The sequence below is a fragment of the Solanum pennellii genome, chromosome 1 (assembly GCF_001406875.1).
Source record: "Solanum pennellii chromosome 1, SPENNV200".
NCBI classification, from domain to species: Eukaryota; Viridiplantae; Streptophyta; class Magnoliopsida; order Solanales; family Solanaceae; genus Solanum; species Solanum pennellii.
Genome location: NC_028637.1, coordinates 95777501 through 95798727, shown reverse-complemented (window position 1 = coordinate 95798727; position 21227 = coordinate 95777501). Strand labels below are relative to the sequence as shown.

General features: G+C 30.2%; 2 protein-coding genes across 4 annotated transcripts; one reads left to right on the top strand and one right to left on the bottom strand.

Annotated features, from left to right (window-relative positions):
• The first annotated feature begins 2358 nt into the window (after positions 1–2358).
• LOC107027906 (MADS-box transcription factor 6) lies at positions 2359–7583 on the top strand. 2 transcript variants are annotated; one of them, XM_015228956.2, is made up of 8 exons: positions 2359–2727; positions 5903–5978; positions 6059–6120; positions 6259–6358; positions 6630–6671; positions 6970–7032; positions 7121–7266; positions 7412–7583. In XM_015228956.2, the coding sequence occupies exons 1-8, from the start codon at positions 2546–2548 to the stop codon at positions 7497–7499; spliced, it is 759 nt and encodes a 252-aa protein (XP_015084442.1). In that variant the 5' UTR covers positions 2359–2545; the 3' UTR covers positions 7500–7583. The 2 variants fall into 2 exon arrangements, with proteins under 2 accessions (XP_015084442.1, XP_027768010.1); XM_027912209.1 differs by lacking the exon at positions 2359–2727 and adding an exon at positions 3518–3769.
• Positions 7584–9065: 1482 nt separating this feature from the next.
• On the bottom strand, positions 9066–20674 carry LOC107009862 (MADS-box protein SOC1). 2 transcript variants are annotated; one of them, XM_015209185.2, is made up of 9 exons: positions 20582–20674; positions 20365–20483; positions 20077–20263; positions 10247–10334; positions 10098–10159; positions 9902–10001; positions 9769–9810; positions 9566–9607; positions 9066–9461 (listed from the first exon to the last, which is right to left on the bottom strand). In XM_015209185.2, exons 3-9 carry the CDS (start codon positions 20256–20258, stop codon positions 9324–9326), a joined length of 654 nt encoding a protein of 217 aa, XP_015064671.1. In that variant the 5' UTR covers positions 20259–20263; positions 20365–20483; positions 20582–20674; the 3' UTR covers positions 9066–9323. The 2 variants fall into 2 exon arrangements, with proteins under 2 accessions (XP_015064671.1, XP_015064668.1); XM_015209182.2 differs by lacking the exon at positions 20582–20674 and having other exon boundaries at positions 20365–20547.
• Between the last annotated feature and the right edge of the window lie 553 nt (positions 20675–21227).

Sequence of the window (21227 nt, the reverse complement as noted above, 5' to 3'; positions counted from 1 at the left end):
TTTCGTTCAGGTACCTTAACTATGCTATTTTCCTATTGAATCATGAACCACTTATAATTTGTTCCTTTTAAGCATTGTTGGCTGATTTTGATCGGTTTTTCTTTTGTAAATGTCTTCAATTGTGTTCGTATTGTAGTGATTTTGATTGAAGGAATGAAAACAAATTGTGTGTTAATCTCATTTGTTTTCTGATGTGTTCAAATGACTTGAAGTAAAACATAATTATTCTCAAACAGTTTCACCATATCAATTGGACTAATGAGTTCTGGAATAACATAAGTAACCTCTATCAATATCCCTCACAAAATCTATTTCCACATCAACCAACGGTGTTTAAAATAAACAAATTTTAAGATACTGCTTTGATAAACCACATAGTTCCATGTTCTTTTATAAATAAATGTTTGTAATCATTACAAACTTTCAAATACACATAATTTTATAAAAATTCATAAATCAATAATAGTAGATTAGTAGTAACATATTCTTTAATATAATTCTTTCATTTGGTATGAACAATCTCTTCACGCTAAATATGAGCTTCTTTTTTCCTTTTTTTTTTTTTTACAAAAAACATAAACCCACAAATTAAGTTTTACATCTAAAAAAATTGAAATCATAATTTGAAATCTCTATTATTATTTTTTTTGGAAAGAGTTGGGATTTAAAATTATAATTTCAAATGATAATTCGGAATCAAATGATTTTAAATCGCATGTTCAAATGATACATGTTCTTCTCACATTGGTGGGCTCTAATTAAGACATGTGATGGGTGGGTCATAGGAATAGTCAGCAACTATATGAAAATACCACATAGGACTTCAATTTCATCAATTTGTTTAGTTGTAGGAACTTAAAACAATGGGTAAAGTTTGTAGCTTGTTACTAATTGATGGTTGCTATTGATCCCCACCTTCAACATATTCTCAACATCTCTTTAATTCCACACTTTTTTTTTAATTTGCTTTTTCATTTCTCTTTCTACAAATTAATTAATGTTTTTCACATTTTTTTGAGTAGAAGATTTATTTTCATGTTCATTGATATTAGTTTTTGAAAGACTTATGAAGGGTTTGAGAAAACATCGCAACAAATAAAAAACTTTACGATAATAATGTGAATATCTATAATCAATATTTAATGCTTCATTTATTGCCGTATCAACCTGATTTTTTAACGTCTTAGATTTGAACAGTGGAAATTAAATTTGAAGACTTGTAAAGTCACATTTTAGCCGCGCTTTATTTTGGGTTAATTTTTCCACTTTCTTCAATTGATTTATGTATAAGCTAAACAAGGTGAAATAGAAGAACCTTTGTCAAATGAAGTGCATCAAAGACGAGGAGGACAACTTGTTGATAGAAGAGAGATATATAAGATGGAGACTATATATATAGTTATACATTCATAAACTCTTAAACCTAGAAGGGTAACATTGTGTTAGAAGATTTAGTGAAACCACATCTGCTACCATTTACAACCAATGTGGAATATTTTAATTTGATAGGATAAAAAATATTTATTATTATCTGCGAATAAAAACTAAACTCAATAATTTTATAGACGATATGTTGTTTAAATTCACTTAAAAAATGAATTAAGTGCAATATGGTAAATAGTTCTCTTAAAGGATATAACACTTGTCAATTTTACTATGATTTATGATTCCTTAATTGATTGCTAAATTCTTGGTAATTATTATCTAACTACCATAAGCCTAGGAATACCTAAATACATCCTACTACAAGACAAGTTTTTCCTTAACAACCCTTTGCTATCACTAGGCAATAAATAGAACAAGCTATAGGTTTCTCATATTTTTAGATAATTAGTATCCTTTTGGCAATTAGCATGAAATCTTAACAAATATACCTTTTTATTAGCCTCTAAAAGAAATTATGGTTGCTAAATCAGCCCATATGCATTCTTTTCTTTTTTTTAAAAAAAATATTGAATAATATTCTTGACAAAAAATTAATATTTGATGTGTGCCTTTGTCTCTCAACAATTAATAAGATGGTCCAAAACATTAGTTGGATGCTACTATCAAACTTTGTTATGTCTTCACACAAATGATCAGAAACTATCTGAAACTTGGACCTTTTGAATTCATTGAACCTAATTACTTGGACCACTTATTAACTTTTTTCATCATTACTTTGAAATTGAATTCAATATTATTTTATGAAAATAAATTGCTATTGGTCTGTGACCAGGTTTCTTTTACCCTAAAAGAGAAGGTAACAAAGTTTCTTACAATTACAAGAAATGAGTTTTTTTAGGAAAAAATAGAGCAATTTTTTTTTTGCTTAGAAGATTTTTTTATATAAAAGAATGAAGCAAAAGAAGAATTATTAGGTTACCATTTTGTTGCAAGAAGAGATATCCAAGATTGAACCTTTTTTTTTTATAAGGAAGAAGGGGAATTATGTAGTACACTTTTACACTTATTGCTAACCCCACCTCCCCTATTCATTACTGATCATAACATAAATAATCTTTTTGATAGAATTAGCTAGCTCTAGGAATAGAAGAAAAAAAAAATGGGGAGAGGGAGAGTGGAACTAAAGAGAATAGAGAACAAAATCAACCGTCAAGTGACATTTTCTAAGAGGAGGAATGGTTTGTTGAAGAAAGCTTATGAATTATCAGTGCTTTGTGAGGCTGAAGTTGCTCTCATCATCTTCTCTAGTCGTGGAAAGCTCTATGAGTTTGGTAGTGCAGGGTATATACACACAAATATATATATTAAGTTTTTTTTTATATATACATGAAAAATGTGTCAAGTTTACATTGTATGGGCTCTTAATTACTAGTAATAACTAATTTTTGATGATATGGGGTTCTTCTAAATGATAAAAAGATTACAACTTTAAGTTATTTTTTCATATGGGGTTCTTCTAAATCATAAAAATATTACAACTTTATGTTTTTTTTTTCATATGGGGTTCTTCTAAAACATAAAAAGTTTACAACTTTATGTTATTTTTTCATATGGGGTTCTTCTAAATCACAAAATGATTACAAGTTTTAGTTATTTTTTCATATGGGGGTTCCTTCAAAATCATAAAAAGATTATAACTTTATGTATATTTTCATACGGGGTTCATAGTAACTAAGTTTTCTTATACATGAAAAGTCTGTCAAGTTTACTTTGTGGGGGCTCTTAATAGCTAATTCTAGAAAATGGGGTTCTTCTAAATCATAAAAAGATTACAACTTCATGTTTGTTTTCATATGAGGTTCATCATATAAATATGTACTAAGCTTTTTAACACATGAAAAGTGTGTCAAGTTTATTACTTTGTGAGGATCTTATTAGCTAATTCTTGATATGGGGTTCTTTAAATCATAAAAAGATTACAATTTTATGGTTTTTTTCTTATGGGGATCATCATATATATAAAGAAAGATAAACACACACAGAGAGTGAAAGACAGAGTGAGGTCAGTTGTTTTTTGTTTTTGTGGGAGTGGATTTTATGTTTTAAATTCAACTTTTTTTTTAAAAAAATAAAATAAAAATTGTTGGATAAATAGACTTGCTAAATTGGTATGGGCTTTTGCAGCACTTTACACAAGCACCAACTTATCTTTATCTGTTGTCTGTTAAGTTGAGTTTTCAGATTTGTATCTCTCTTTGAGTTTTCTTTCTTCTTTCATTTTAATGTTTGATCAAAATGTGATGAATATGAGAAGGGGTTTTTGGTTTTATCAATTGGATATTGACACGTTTCAATGGTCAATCCACAAAATCAAAAGATCAGAGTAAGGACTGACCAGGTCTAGAAACTTCTTCTTCCAACTCTTTTGGACAAATGTGTAAGATCTAGGGTTTCTCTCCATTTTGTTCCTACTATTTCCTTTCATCTTTTTCTTTAATGCTTTTGCTGTTTCTTGGAACACTTGTTAGTCCAATGGTTATAAAACATCAAAAAGTTTCAAACTTTGTCTACCTTATACCTTTTCATCCATAGATCTTGAAGTCCTTTCAATGATTTCTACTTCATATACCAAACACATACATTTTCTTCTGTTGTGACCAATCCTTTGTGTAAAAGAGAGTATTGTACTAAACTGCACATCAAAAAGTAGTGGCATATGCCTGTTAAAAAGGAATTTGTTCATATTTGAGATTTCTTGCATTTATCAGTTTTGCAGGTTAGTATATAATCTGATTGCTACTTTTTATGCATATGAAGAAAGGAGTTTTCTTTATCAGTTTCCATACCCCAAGAACTGATTAAGATCTCTTTTTTCTTTCCATTTTAGTGAAATTTATTACTGATGAGTGTTATGAGATTCTTGAGTTTTTCAATATATATTACAAACTTTGCTTCCAGCTCATGTTCTTTAAGCAATGAAATTGAGTACTTTTATTCCCTCCCATCCAAAGCCTTACACTTTCTTTTTTCATTTTCTTCAGTTTTCTTGATATCATTTTTTTGTTATGTTTTTATTGAAGAATGATACTATTAATGTAAAAATGCTTTTTTGTTTTTGGTAACTTTTTAAACTCATACACATCAATATCTTGGGGTAATAGCAGTGTTAAAGAGGACTCCTTTTTTGCACAATTTTTTTGGTTGTCTTTCTAAAAACAAAAAAGTAGTGTCCAACTACAAATTTCTTGTGTTCATAATCACATTTGTTCTACCATGTAACACTTTTGTTTAGAATTAGGGTTTTGTATGGAGCAAATGTGTTACAAAATGAAAAACTTGATTGGCAGTTTTAATTTCTTGAATAGTACTCCATACGTTCATATTAGTTGTTCACTTTCATGTTTACACGTTACTTATTTGCAAGATAGGAAGAAGGAAAAGCTATAGAGAGCCCTTAATTCAATGTCTAAATAGTATTGTTTATATAATTATATTCTATCTATTTATCCTTAAAGAATTGTCAAAATGAATTTCTGTTTCCACTTATATTTGCTAAGTCTTTTTCCACTTTCCAAATATGGAAGGTTGGAACTTAGAAGAAGGAAAAAGACATCCACTTGTTGTACTAATGGCCAATTAAATAAAATGGAGCAAATGAATAGAAATGAGAAGACTTTTGCTATTTTAATCCTTGTGTAATGTACTCTTCCAGCTTTTGTCTATTTTAATTTCTAATGTATGCCTCCTTTTTGTCCATTATATATTCAATAGTTTGTTTGTTTGTTCTTGTGTTTATTTTTCTTTTTGGTTTTTGGGTAGAATGGATGGTTAGCTGAGCCTGATGAGTCTTTTTCATGATTATATATGTAAATTTTATTTTTACTTTTTTTAAAATTGGTGGCCGTAGGATTTGAGTTCGGAATTTTTCTCTGCTTTGATATCATATTAACGTGTATAATCCTATAATCAAAATATTTAAACTATTAAACATAATAGGCTGTAGCTTACATATAGTGCTAAATATGATAGTGGAAATTAAACTTGGTATGAGCTTGATTCTCATAGACCTTATTTAGCAGTACTCACTTCGTTTCAATTTATTTATTTTAATTTTTTTTATTTCATTTATAAAAAGAGTGTGTCTTTTTTTTTTTTTTTTAATTTAATTTTCCTTATGACCTTATGATCGCAAAATAGATGACACTTCCATACATCCACAATTTATAATTTAAAATCACAAATTTTTAACTTTTTTTTATATTCTTAAAATTCGTGTCAAGTCAAAATCAGAAATTTTATGTTGATGCCTTTCCATGTTTTATGTAATATTATGTCTTTTGAGTTTTTTTTACCCTCAACAAGGCATTACTTAATAGCCTTAAAATCAGTAAGAGTATTGGTCTAATTAATTATGTTTTATCTCTCCTTAAACGTGTCACTTAATTAGTTGAAACCATAAGAATAAGATTTGGAAAGAAAAGTAATATTTTGAATATTATGTTTGTTTTGTTGGCAGTATCACTAAAACCCTTGAGAGGTACCAACGTTGTTGCCTTAATCCTCAAGACAATTGTGGTGAAAGAGAAACACAGGTTTGTAGCTTCATCTAGGATTTTACTAACTTTTACTTATTATGTTTTGCATAAATTTTTTATTTTTGTTGTAAATTTAGAGCTGGTACCAAGAGGTCTCTAAATTAAAGGCCAAGTTTGAAGCACTTCAACGAACTCAAAGGTTATTTATGTCATTTTTGCTTATTCATTTGACATAATTATATTATAATTTTGACATATATATATATATATATCCTTGAAATTAAGTGTGTTAAGTTTTTTGAGATGTTTTTTTATTGGTATAATAATACATATGAAGGCACTTGCTTGGTGAAGATCTTGGAGCACTAAGTGTGAAGGAGTTGCAAAATCTTGAAAAACAACTTGAAGGTGCACTAGCACAAGCTAGACAAAGAAAGGTATATACTAAATTGCCATCTTTTTACCATTATTGTTACATATGATATATTAAAAACTTTATTATATCGCGTTCACACAATTAATATTAGTTGTTTGAGTCATGAGGCTTCTCTTTGCCTCACGATAAAGTGTATTCAAATCTAATTCTTTTAAGGTCCATTAAATTTGGATCTACCTTTTTTGTCCCGTGAGTCGAGCTGTATCATAAAATATCTAATTATTATTTAATACTTTTCGTACTAAGTAAGGATTTGTTTCTACATTTTGTAGACACAAATAATGATGGAACAGATGGAGGAGCTCCGTAGAAAGGTAAGATATATAAAAAGCTGAATGCCTAATTTCTTCCTTTCTGAACTAGCTATTCGGAATACCACCTAAATAACTATAGTCGTAGAGTTAATTAAGTTGGGTTGAAATAGTTTGAGGTTGATTCAATGATGTATATCATACATCTTGGTGGTTAATTATCAAGGGCGTATATTCACCATGATACACGTGAACTCATAGTTTCTTTTCAAAATTAAGTATATTATATAAATGTTTTTTTTTAAAAAAAAAAAATTCTAAATTCGTCTCTGTTGGTAATTGATATTATTCATGTTATCAGGAGCGTCATCTTGGTGATGTGAACAAGCAGTTGAAGATTAAGGTTTCTCTTGAACTATCATCGGTACTACTCCATAATATTGCTCGAATTCTTTAAAAATATCAGAGCAAGCGAGTGCATATGTTGAATCTTCTTTGTTGTATGTTGACAGTTTGAGGGTGAAGGACAAGGTGTTCCTTTTCCATGGAGTAATTGTAATGCCTCATTAGATGAAGCAGGAAGCAGCACCTTTCATGTCCACCATTCTCAATCAAATCACATGGACTGTGATTTACCTGATCCAGTTCTTCAAATAGGGTATATATACCTACATTACTTTCATCTATTAATTGATCGCGCTCACTCAACTTATGATAATTCACATTAAAAATTCTCTTTCTTTTGTTTTTCAAAAGTCATTTTACTTGACCTAATTAGCTTTAACATTAATGTAAAACTGTAGGTATCATCAGTATATGGCTGCAGATGGAGCCTCAGGGTCAAGGAACATGGCTGTTGAGAGTAACATTATCCATGGTTGGGGTCTTTAATTTCTAATTCTAATTATGGATTATACTAGTACATGTTTTTTGCTTTTAAGTTTTTCAGATTAAAAATTTAAGTGACATATAATATTTGAAATGCTTGTTATATAGTAATGTATAATTTTAGTAAGTGTTATATACACTCCTGTTTTTAACTTTGTAAGTTTTTTTTTCCATTTTCTCACAAAATTAATTGGTAATGCATAGTTAATTTGAATTAACAAAGGTAATATTTCAAAGACTCTTTATATACTAATGAAGGCTAGATTGCCATTTTTTTTATTGGAATATCCTAAGTATATTATAATTCTAAGAATTGTAAATCACAATTTGACACTTGTACGTTTTTATCAAACTTAAGAGAGAATTGTTTTTTACGATATTATAACACAATATGAAAAGTAAGCAGCAGTAGTAAAGGAGCTGCGTAGGAACTAATAAAGAAAAGAACAGTGATAACAATAAATACTTCCCTTCATTCAGTATTGTTTGTCATGATTTTTATTTTTATAGTTAAACTATAAAAACTTTAACTAACATTTAAAGATGTATTTTTTCATCATATTAATATGCAAAAAATTGTAATTCATAATACTTTTCATCTAGTTTTAGAATATTTAATTTTTTTTGTTTAAAATATCGAATTAATGTGATCTAATTTAACTTTGAGAATATGCAAATTGACTTTTGAAAAGCGTAACATGACAAACAATACTGAACGGAGGGAGTAATAAAATAATAAAAACAAAGGATCGAAGTAAAAGAAAGAACATGTAATAATAAATTTGTTCTTACTAACGATGTAACTTGTATTGATGCTACTATTACTAGTACTGAAACTCCTACTATAGAAAATAGAGATGCTAATATATATATATATGTCCCCGTTTCTATAAAAAAAAAAATAATTACAATTAAATAATAAAAAGAGTAACAATATTTTTTTTATAAAAGAGTGTATCTTTTCATTTGTATATTTAATGAAATAATTTATAATCATACCTAATATTCAGTATTGCCATTGAGCCATAAGTTTCAAGTCTTTGTTATCTTTTTATAATTTGGGCCCGCTTAAACCACATAAACGATCATGAGTAATATGTTAGAATTACTAATGTAGAAATTACAGTGCAAAAAATATTTCTCCTTGAATACTTAATTTGTTGCATCATAAGTTGATATAATTGAGACGTCTTAATCTTACCGAATAAATAAAACCAGGTTTTGATAATGAAACGAACCTTATCCAAAGTTGGATGTAAAAGCCCAGAAAAGATGCAAACTAAACAACTCCTCAGTGTTTGACATTATTCTCATCATTTCCAGTGTCACAACAATTAAAATTGTTTGAAACATGTCTAATGTCTTACATAGATTGCCCTTATGAGGCCATCAACAGAGGCTACTTGTGTTAAGGTATCCGCGACCAATTAGCTGACATAACCAAGGTAAATGCAGCCTACATACACTATGTCCGCGGGAAGAATGAAATCACATTCTAATTGTGATCATGCGGTGATGAATTTCTTAAAAGGCAAGCAAGAATATTGTTTAGAGTAATATAGACTATAGTTGTCTCGAAAATATGAAAGCTGCAGCAAGCAGAAGAGTTTATTACTAAGAGTACTGTCAATCAAACGAAATAAAATTAATACATATGCTTAGTACAAACCATCTCAGAGATGATTAAAAGTTCAATCAGCTGCGCCTAAGAGACATAAGCCTAATTAGTTTGCTTGCTCAAATGCACAAATTATTTAGCATTAGCACTATTTGACAATTGATTATATACCCCTTTTAACTGCAGATATTTCACCAAATCAATTTCTTTTAGAGACGTCTTTCTCTGCACTCCGGTAGTCCTATAAACAATTCAGTTTCAACATCTGATTTTTCGCTACCATCTATACAAAGAGCTTCTCCTTCCTTCTCTACATTTGGTGTTTCTCTCTGTTGAAGACTACCAAACTAACAGAAAACATAGGCGCTAGATAAGTTAATTTTATATCCGACTATGAGTTGGAAAAAAGAAGACTATACTAAGATAGATCTAACGTTAATGTAAATTATACCTTTTCCCTCAGTTCCGCATTTTCAGCACCAAGGATTTTCTCCTGGATTTATAAGAATGGGAAGCTTTAAGAAAACAAGTGGAAATTCTTCGATAGAGACATTCACATTCGACAAAGTAAGGCCTATAGATAGATTGTTATTTTTTTTTTTTTTACCTTTGTGTGAATTAAAGCTCAAAATATATCACTCAGTGTGGCCTTACCTTTTCTTTTAGGCGCTCAACCTGTTCCTTGAAAACTTGAAGCTGAAAAGAACAAGATAAGATAAATATCAAGTTGCTGAGACTTCATAAGAAGAACAAGATCATTTCTTAGACTTCAATATAATCAAGAAACCTTTCGTGCCCGGATGGTGCCAACACTCCGTTCCAACTGTTTTTCTATCTGTTGTACTTCTTGAAGGGTACAGGACTGCAGACCTTCTCCCAAGAACTTCCTGATGAAAATTTTCATTTGTTTATCTTTAAAAACTTACTAAAAAAAAGGAGAGAAATGACAGTGGAACAACTTTTGGAGTAAGGTTTAATTGAACCTTTTCGCTGTTTCAAGGAGCTCTATCTTCTTCATTAAATTTGCTGCCTCATGCTGCATATACTGCATTGTTGTGTAAGCTACAGTCAGCCTTAAATACTAGTTGTTTTCTACGACATCCTACGGAGGAGACATAAAACTAGAATCTACCTGTAGATACTGTGGCCCAGCTTGGTGGTTTTCAGGTTGAACTCTGTCTTTAGTATGCCTCTTATATCGCTCTATTATCTCCTGCGAGCTGCAAAATTCTCCCTGTTTACTCTTTCTTCTTTTACTTTTTAACAGTAAAAATCAAAGGTAAATAGCAAAATGGAATTTTAAATGACAACTATTCTGATAAGAATTACATAAGCAACTCTTGAACTCCTCAAGTAGTTGAGGGTTGGTTAAAATTGGAACAAATATTACATATATATAAGTGACAATATCACATGTAGCAACAAAAATGAATCAATAATACCCTTCATACAATCTGATCATTTCTTAAGCTATGTACTTCCATTTTCTTCCTTTACTTAATTTGGCCAAACCATCAGATTGACATAAACATGGTGTCATTGAACTAGACTCGTTATACACCACCTGCAGCACCTAGCAATAGTATCCGATCCCCTTGATAAACGTCAGGTTAAAACTTATTCCGGAGTGTGGCTTGACTCTCACAAGTGCCAACAGCCAGCAAGCATGCTATGTTTGTGTAATATATTAAAAAAGACTCACTTGATTCACCACACTTGGAAAACCTTAATTACTAGTACACTGACTTTTCTAGATGAACTTGCTCACTAGGTGTTTATAAATGGTGGGAGACCCTTCATATTTACTGCCAAGGAATCTTTAAGATCAATTATAGCATCCCTCAAGTCTACGGCCGCCTCCATGGACCTCTTTAGAACCAGCCATCACCTAAATCCAACATGCCTTGAGGCCTCCAAGGTGGGATGACAGGTCCTTCTAGACGTCTTTGGTAGCCTCTTAAGCTTTCACCACCTTGTTCCCCAATAGATTCCATCACACCCGAGCACTCATCTGCTTTCTTCAAGCCTCAATCATTCTCGGCCCTTCTTCCACGTGCATTTTTTCGTTTGTCAACATACTACTATATTAAGCCTCTCATAGTGTCAAAACCTAATGCTTATGCACTGTAGGAAATATGTTAGAACCGCAAATAAGCAGATGTATATGCGGAAGCTAACAAAGCAAACCTCGAAAGATCACGAGTAAGAAGACAACGAGAAATATACTAAAAGACACAAAGATTTAACGTAGTTCGGTCAATCAACCAACATCCACAAAGGAGATGAGCAATCCACTATAAATATGAGAGTACAAAATACAGAGAGAAACAATCTCAACCACTTCACTTGAAATATATGGGTGGTTCACACAAGTAATAACGTATCAAGCTTGTGACCCATAAATTCTCTCCCTAACCAAAACTCTCAAAGCCTTTAAGACTACATTGTGAATATTCCTCTATTTATAGAATCTTATACTTTTTCCTACCAGAAAAAGGATTAGTCAATCCAAAACCTTTTCCTAAAAGGAAAAGGGCATGGTACTTAGCTCTAGTTTTCCTTTTCAAAAGACTCTGTAATGAAATATAAGTTTCTTTTCAAATTGATGAAAGGGATATGATCCTATAATAATGTGTTGTGTCTAAGATAACCAATGATGAAACTTAGTTTTTTCCTTACGTTTTATAAAAGAGTTTGACTATTATAGTGAAAATTTTTAATTTCGCACTACTTTTCATAATTATGTAATGAATATATGCTAAGAGACTTGTACAAGACCTTTTATGTGGGAACAAGCTGAGACAATCAACCATCTTTTATTGCACTGCAAATGGACAAATCAGCTTTGAGGATGTTCATCAGTTGGAAAGGAATTAGTTGGGTGAAACCTGGAAGCATTGCAAATGTCCTAAGATGCTGGAATATGAAAGGTAATATGAGCAAGAAGGAAGAAAAATGGAAGATCGTCCCAGCATGTATTTGGTGGTCAATCTGGATTGAGAGGAACAAAAGGTGCTTTGAGAGGACTTAAAACAACATTCAGAATCTTAAAATAAATTGTTTAGGCCTTTATTATTTTTTGTGTGAGCAAAAACTACTACCTCAAACAAGAGATGTTTGTGATGTTTTAAATTTTTTGTAAGGCACAGAACTAAATCACAAGTTGTAATACTTTTGAAGGGGTACTACACTATGGTTTTAGTATACATGTGGATATATAGAATTTAAGTTATCATTATAAAAAAAAAAGGCTTGTACAAGACCTCCAAGAGGTCGAGTACGCCATGTGACGACTTGGGGGTTCTCTCGGGTCATTACATCTGGAAACTAAAGTGTATGTGAGGAAAAGGTACGCACTATAAATCTTCAAACTCGTAGAAGAGAGTTTCAAAATTTGAAGATGATAGAATCTAAAAAAGTAGACGAATATTGCACAAGAGTCATGAATATTGTTAATGAAATGAGAAATCAGGTGATACAATTTCTGACCATCAAGTTGTGAAAAAGATTCTAATTAGTGTTACAAAAAAATATGAGTACATTGTTTTTATAACTAAGGCAACAAAAGATCTTTCAAAGCTTTCCATCAAGGAGCAAGTTGGATCTTTTTGTGCACACGAGAAACGAAGATTTTTTCGTGAAGATCAATCCAAAAAGCTAGTTTTCCTGTTTAGAACAAATGAGAATTCTCAAAAAAATCTCAAAAGATCAACAAAAGAAGAATTACAATTCAAAAAAGAAGCACGATCATGATGATTCTTCTAAAAATATTTAAGAAAAAAAGGTGAGAAAAGTTCTAATCATTTATGTAAAATTTGCAAAAAGACCAATCACACTACAGAAAAATATTGGCACAAAGACAAGCCCTAATGTAATTCTTTTAAAAAGTTTGGTCACATTAAGAAGGATTGTTGGCACAAGAAACGGGAGCAACCAAATTTTTGTGAAAAAAAAAGGAAAGGAAGAAATTTTTTTCTTTGCTTCTAAATCTGATGCTTTAACAAAAAACAATGAATGGTGTATGTTGATAGTGGTTGTAGCAATAACATGATTTGAGATGAAAATATTTTTCTCTCGATTAATAATAGAATCACTACTAAAGTGAGAATGAGGAATGAAGCCTTACTTGATGAAAAAGGTAAAGGTATCATTTCAATCAACATCAAGGGGAGTGGTAAACAAATTTATGATGTGCTTTAGGTTCCTGAACTGGAAGAAAATTTGCTTATTGTTGGTCAATTCATGGATAATGGTTATTCTCTTATGTTTTTGAATATATCCTTTTTTATTGAAATTGGTTGCTAGAGACTTCACTCAAAACTAGGTATTGATTTTTTAAAAAAATTCTCTCCAATTGCTCATCTTGAGACAATTAGAACCGTAATTATTGTTGTTGCACAAAAGAAATATAAGATATTTCAACTTGATGTTAAATTATATTTTTAATGAAAAACTTGATGAAGAGATTTATGTTAAGACACCTCAAGGATTTTCTTAAAAAAGCTCTTTATGGGCTGAAGCAAGCTTCAAGAGCCTGGTACAATGAAATTGATACATACTTTCTGAAAAATAATTTTCAGGGAAGTAAAAGTGAAGTCACTTTGTATGTGAAGAAAGAACCCCATCATCATCATTGTTTGTCTCTATGTGGATGATCTGCTCTTTACAGGAAATGATGTAAAGAAGATGCAAAAATTCAAACAAGATATGATGCAAGCCTATGAACTGAGTGCTCTTGGGATCCTAATTATTTCTTTGGCATCGAAGTTTCTCAAGTGAGAGAAGGAATTTTTATTTCACAAAAGAAGTATACCAAAAGTATTCTTCAAAAATTCAAAATGATGGATTGCATGTCTGTGGTCATACCATTAGCAACAAATGAGAAGTTCAGAAAAAATGATCGAGAAAAGAAAGCTAATAGCTCACTTTATGGGAGCTTGATTGGAAGTTTGCTACATCTTACTTCAACAAGGCCTGACATTATGTTTGCTGCTAGTTTGTTCTCGAGATTCATGCAAGAACCCAGCCAAGTGCATTTTGGAGCTGCAAAGCGTGTTCTACGCTACTTGCAAGGAACAATGGAATATGGGATAATGTACAAATTCGGTGAAAATCTGAACATAATTAGTTATTCTGATAGTGATTGGATTGGAAGTATAGATGACATGAAGAGTACTTCTGGTTGTGCTTTCTTATTTGGATCAATTATTTATTCTAGGTTATCAAAAAAGCAAAGTGTTATTGCTCAATCCAGTGCCGAAACATAATATGTCTCAGCAGCTAAGGCTACTTCTCAAACTATTTGACTTAGCAGAATATTTGAAGACAATTGGTGAAAAAAAAAAAGATTGTTCTGTATTTTGATTAGTAATTGCAATTATCAAGAATCCAGTCAACCATGAAAAAACACATTTCCATCAAGTATCATTTTATTCAAGAAGCACAAGAGAAAGACGAAATTCAATTGCATATTGCCAGACAAGAGAATAACTTGCTAACATATTCACCAAAGCACTTCCTAGAGAAAATATTTGCTATCTTAACACATTGGAGTTGTCAAGCAAATGCATTAAGGGAGAGTGTTGAAAATAATGCATCAAGCTTTAGTCTTCCAAATCATGATGTTTGGAAGAAAGCCTTGGCAGAAAAAAATCGGAAGATTGAGAAAAATAAATACTTGGGAGTGTGTGAATATACCCAAATAAAGAGAAGTTGTAAGTCTAAATGGATTTGCAAAATCAAACTCAATCAAAAAGGAGATATTCAAAAACGCAAGAGAAAGACGAAATTCAGTTGCAATTATTGTTAGACAGGAGAACAACTTATTGACATCTTCACCACAACACTTCCAAGTGAAAAGTTTTGTCATCTTCGAAAAGGCATTGGAGTTTTCAAGCAAATGCATTAAGGGGGAGTATTGGAATTAATGCATTATGTTTAGTATTTCAATATTGTCTCTTAGTTTCTCAAGTAGTCTTTTAGAATTTCGTAATACATATATCTAGTAAATTGTGATACACGTATCTAGTTATTTGTGCAAGACTTTTAATTTACATTATTACTAGTATAAATAGAGATGTAGTTGATGATTGTAATCATCTCAAATGGCCTTAAGTAATCTATATAAAACTTGAACATTCTCTAAAGATAGTATTCTCCTTCTATATTTCCTACCGATGTCTGGGCTAGTTCGTGCAGTTATTGTTATCATTTATCAGCACTAATCATATGCAATTGATATTTTGTCAATAAAAGCTTGAATAAAGGAGCGAAAATCACTGAATATTAGAATTCGAACTTGAAACCTTATAATTGTATCGACTAGATTCTTTAATTGATCGTCATAGGACCATACCTTTGTATCATAGGACCATGCCTTTGTATCTTTAATTGATACCCTGCTCAGTATTTTTAATTGTATTCTAATGTTGGTCCTAAAAGAAAATTGATGTCTAGGAGTAGGAGTATGAAAATCAAGAAGTGATAAACATGAATTGCATATTATTAGAAAGAGTTTCAGTTATATTTAGTTATCTATAGTGTTGTGTAAGCATTTTAATCTACAACTCTACAGGGTGTTGTGTAAGCATTCTAATATACAACTCTATTAGATTATCTTTAGTTAAAATACTAGTAAATAGGTATAATCGGAAAATGATAAATATTTTCTATTAAATAATTACATTTACCCTTCATGCTAAACGTCACTCTTAAAAAGGTTTATCTGTTGATATCTCTTTTCATCTAATGTTATATACAATAAAGAGTATATAAGAAGTTTATTAGTAGATATCTTTATTATATAATAAAATGTCACCTTAAAAAGAGGTTTATTTCTACATATCTCTTTATTATCTAAAAATATAATAAAATATTACACGGATGGCCTTGTAATATAATCTTGATTAAAAATTGTAGGTATTTTTGGATATATAGTTGTGGGAGTATGGGAATCAAGCAATTCTGCATGCAAAATATAAAAATAAAGGAGTTGAACAAAACTCAACCTTAGAAAAGAAAGAAAAGTTTAAATTTATCAACACCAATCATATATTTGTATAAAAAAAAATCTTGAGCTCGCTTACGTGACGTCATCACAAGCAAGAATTTCCATTTAAATTTATTTATTTTCAAAACTAGTCTTCCTCTTTCATGAAAAGATGCAATTTTTATAAAAAGTTGTGACTTTAATAAAGAATTGAAATTTTTATCAAAAGTTGAGACTTTAATGAAAAGTTGTGACTTTGATGAATAGTTGTGACTTTTATGAAAAATTACGACTTTATTGAAAAATTGTGACATTTATGAAAGGTTGTGAACTTTTCGAAAGGTTGCAACTTTATCAAATAGTTGTAACCTTTTTGATAAGGCACAATAAGCATTTGTTCACACTATTCTTTGCCGTCTATAAATAAAAGAAATTTCCTCTCATTTTAAAACAACAAAAATTCAGATTTTCTTCTTCTACTTCTACAAAATTAAATATTCATGTACTTTACTCTTGTTGAGTGACTTACTGACACAATTGTTTTTGTATCAATAAGTTGGTGCATAAAATCATTCCTTCCTGAGAGGATGTAATTCTTTAATCCTCTAGTATTCGAGGAGAATAGTTTTCTTAAGGGACATTGTGCATTGAGTGGACTTAATTTTTTCCTTTCTATTTAAACTCATTAATTTATGCATATGATATTAATTGTTATTTTTGAGTACATGTTATAAACTCAGTTTTATGTCTCAACAAAGTTATTGTCTTCGGTTATATTGAACATATACGCGTATAGTACGTATATTCATTGTGCAGAAAATAATTATTATACTTAGTTTCAAGAATTTATGTTTTGATATTCTATGTTATATTTTCTAACTTAAAAACACTATATATAAGCTTACTTATTGTCTACTTTTACATAGATATGAAACTTTTTCACTTATAGTCTATGCAACTTAAATGTCTCATTATATTACGAAATATCTTTGTATATATATTCTTATTTTCTTTTTTATTTTTCTTTTAATGTTGATTAAAGAACCGATGATTTATTATTTTGTGAATAATTCATTCCTTAGAGGTTCTTGAGTTATGTGATAATTACAAATAATCAAATTCATATTGGAATATTACTAATATATTTTTTAAGAACCTATTTTTTCATTATTTTTAATGTATGGATATTAGTAAAAAAATTAATTGCAAATTCAATGTAATTATTATTTATAATCGCGTAAAGCGCGGACAAATTATCTAATATTTTTATAATTAGGTCGATCTTTTTGGTAATTAAAAATGCTAATTATCTGTTATCTTTAGATTCATTTATAGGAGAATATTCCCTTTGTTTTTAATTATTTTGTCTTATATTAATCTGAAATAAATATTCAAAGTATAAAGGAATTTTTTAAATTTTATGATTTTAAATGAAAAATATGCCTATCGTTTTATTAGGATTGATATAACCCCTTTTTTTTTCATAAAAAGATAATATAACTAGAACAATTGGAAATTAATGAGACTCAACTTGGAACACAAAACATGGCAAATCGACTATCAAGTCTAATTAAGCACAACCAATAATAGTCAACCAAACATTAGAAGAAGAAGAAGAAAAAAATCAGATTGTCAAACTACTTAATCTGAGGGTAACAAGAGAGTTTATTCAGATAGTAAGCACCTTTCGCCTCTAATTTTGGAAGCTCCTACACAAGGGTTAAAAGAAATAAGAAAAACTTAATGTGAGGGTATGCCTAATGATTTTAAGTAAGAAATATAAAAGCTCTTATTAAAATACTTATTAAAGGTGAATTTTGAAATTACACCTCAAAATCCTTGCATGCATAACCCTTGTAGCACAATTATATAACCCAACATGACTAGAGCACATGTACCTTGATTTTTACATGAATCTCAATGAGTGGGAGGATATATAAGTTTACTAAATTAAGTTTTGTCATGTAAATAATCGGATCTGGCTCCTCTTCATTTTCCTTTACCCAACTTTTTAGATGGAGAACATATATATAGCTCGGACTCTTCAAAATATTGTCAAATCTGTATTGGATCCTTCAAAAGTCAATGTACTTTTTTGGAGGATCCAACACGCATCCTAAGATATTTTCTGAAGAGTCTTGAACAACACAGGGAACAACTATATAGCTCAACGGTGAAGAGCAGTGTATATAGGTAAACAAAATAAGCATGAATGGCAACAAACTAAACTATTCAGGAAAGTGCATCTTCTAAAGTGTTTCTTTGTCTAAAATCTTCCTATCTCAATGAAATTGCACATTTAATTAAATGTATACTTATTTGCATCTTCAAATGTAAAGGGATTGTCACATTTCTTTGTAGTGATGTACAATGGACTGATGTACTAATGTTTTCACATATCATGAGGTAATGTAAGACTCCACACAACATACCAGATAATTTGATTCTCTTGACTTGACACGTACCAAGTTTAAGAAGGTAATCTTGAGAACTTAAACATGTCATTAAAAAGTCGTCAAAAGAAGATAGACACATTCTTTTCTAAAAGAACTAAGAAATAAAATGACAAACAAAACCAGAAATATAATAGTTGAAAAGTCCATGGAGCAGCCAGCATTGAACAAAAAATGAGTTGTGGCAATGGCCCATATCTGATCCCATGTTTTTAGTCAATGAGAAAATTTCAGAAGGAAGTAAATAATGTAATACTATTTAGTAAACATAAATGTAACATAGGTTGTGGAGTGAGAATTTGTCACCCTTAATCAGAAGTCTTAGGTTTGAGTCAGTCATGGATACGGAGAAAAGAAAAAGCGGCCCATGGACGTAACTCGAAAAGGTAGATTATGAGGTGAAGATTGTTCAAAGTCAATGTAAACAAACTATTTGATTCATACCGCAACTAATATGAGACTCTAATTAAGACGGCCACTTGGGAAAGGACTTAGTTTAACTATACAATACAAAGATAAAGTTGATTTCTTGACCCAAAAGTATACGTACTAAGAGTAATAAATATTCAGATTGTGGATGATTATTGGAATGAAGTTTGGTACAAATAATAGTAATTGTTATTGACAAAAGATCCCAAACAGTGAGCATGAAATCAAGTACTATACATATAGTAGCTTGACAAAATGACAACTGGCTCCAAGTCTTAACTTTGAAGTTCACATAAACATCTTTTAATTAACTCTAAACTAATAAGTACACAAACTCACTTATTTTTCTTTTTTGTTAACTAACTTTGTCAATTAAGTATATCCCTCTTAGTACTAACTACTAACTTTGTCAGCTGATTTATGCTTATTAAATCAAGTTTATGGTAAACAATGACACCACTGATCATAACAGTAATTAAAAACTCAAACTAAGATAACTATACTCTTTGGGGTTTGTTAGACTTTACTTGGTATTTTTGTTGGTTTCTTGTTATTATTGTGACAAGATTTTTCTTAATTACTTATCACATGACGTCAACAAAACTTAACACTTAAATAGAATATAACTTTTTTTTTATCTTATGTGATGATCATAAAATTATGACATATTGAAAAAGATTTTGTTATCTAGGGCACCAAAAGCTATTGATACAATTGGATCTCTTAAGAAAAAATTGTCATTTTAAGCATTTAACCATCAAAAGAAGCAAAAAAAAAAAAAGAGAGAGAGAGAGAGAGATTTTGAGCAATAAAACTGATGAGTAAACCTAGATCACTCATAAAATCAATTGTGCTACATAATTTTTTTCAGGTAGAAAAGATGAGATCTGATGCCAGTATACAAGAAAATGACATTTAATTTCAACATTGTATAATTAGTTGTATTTTCAACTCCAACATCAAAACTCATTAGTCAAGAAGCTAGATGTGACTTTTGTGGGGTTATTATGTTAAGTGTAATTGTTAACATAAAAATGTAAATGAGATAAAAAAAAATCATTGATAGAATTGAAAAATATGGTATTTACTTACCTTGAGCTAGCAAATTCATATAGTTTTCCTCTTGGAGAAAAGATAATCAATCCAACTTCAGCATCACATAAAACAGAAAGCTCAAAAGCTTTTTTTAGCAAACCATTTCTTCTCTTTGAGAAAGTAACTTGTCTGCTTGTGGCGTTCTCTATACGCCTCATCTGAGTTTTACCTCGAACCATATCTCCTAAAAAAAAATTAAAAAAAAATAAATAAAGAGATTGAAGATAAATATATAGAGAGAGAGTGTGTGTGTGTTGAAGAAGATGGTTAGAAATAGAAACTTACAAAATTGGCAAAATCTGAGAAGTTTTATGTTATCAGGTTATATGAGGCAAAGTTTAGTATAGAATAGAAGTGAAGCTAAAAAGGGGAAGTCCCAAATCTGATGTGTGTGGAAGAGCAACCTGAAAGGGTAAAAAGGTGCAATTACTACCCAAAAAATAATGGCATATCATCCACTAAAAGAAATGAAGGGACAAACACAAAATAGGACTATACTTACTTTCCTTTTTTAATTTATGATTTGATATCTCTTCAACAAGGCCTAGCATTCGGATCTGATTCTTTTTCATGGATCAAGCATATGAAAAATTCTTTTTAATATAAGTGACAACGAAATTCGATTAATAGACCTCTCATTTAAAAACTTAATTAAGTTATTTGAGAAAATACCATTATTGCATAGTTTTAAACTTATAATATGTTGTTTTTTGACTTATTTCTTAATTGTTTTCTTTATTATATTTTATTTGTATCGAGTAAATTTTAGGAACAACAAAGATAAAGATCACATTAGCGTTCTATAGCTATAGTTTTGCTATTTGCGTTCTATGGCCAAATCTGACTATATAATTCTCAGCGATTCGTATACATCGGATAATAATTCGTCTATGTCTATGAAAATTATGTTCATATATGTATATTTTTGTTGTGTTAGGCTAGAGTGACGAGCGAGATTGATGAGAGAGGGGGGGGGGAGTCCAGAGAGAGAGAGGTGAACTGTATATATATCGATTAGATAATTGTAAATATGTAACTACTATATATATGTCAATGATTGTGTTTGTATATATGCATAAAAATTGAATTCGTATACAGTTGAATCGAGTTAAATTATTTGTATTTATATATCAAATCTCTCTCGCGCT

Coding starts and splice junctions, on each gene's coding strand:
- LOC107027906 (XM_015228956.2), top strand. CDS start 2,546: ATGGGGAGAGGGAGAGTGGAACTAAAGAGAATAGAGAACAAAATCAAC. Junction 2,728..5,902: donor TATGAGTTTGGTAGTGCAGG/GTATATACACAC, acceptor TTTTGTTGGCAG/TATCACTAAAACCCTTGAGA. Junction 6,672..6,969: donor TGGAGGAGCTCCGTAGAAAG/GTAAGATATATA, acceptor TCATGTTATCAG/GAGCGTCATCTTGGTGATGT.
- LOC107009862 (XM_015209185.2), bottom strand. CDS start 20,258: ATGGTTCGAGGTAAAACTCAGATGAGGCGTATAGAGAACGCCACAAGC. Junction 10,335..20,076: donor TATGAATTTGCTAGCTCAAG/GTAAGTAAATAC, acceptor AGAATTTTGCAG/CTCGCAGGAGATAATAGAGC. Junction 9,608..9,768: donor TTGAGCGCCTAAAAGAAAAG/GTAAGGCCACAC, acceptor TTATAAATCCAG/GAGAAAATCCTTGGTGCTGA.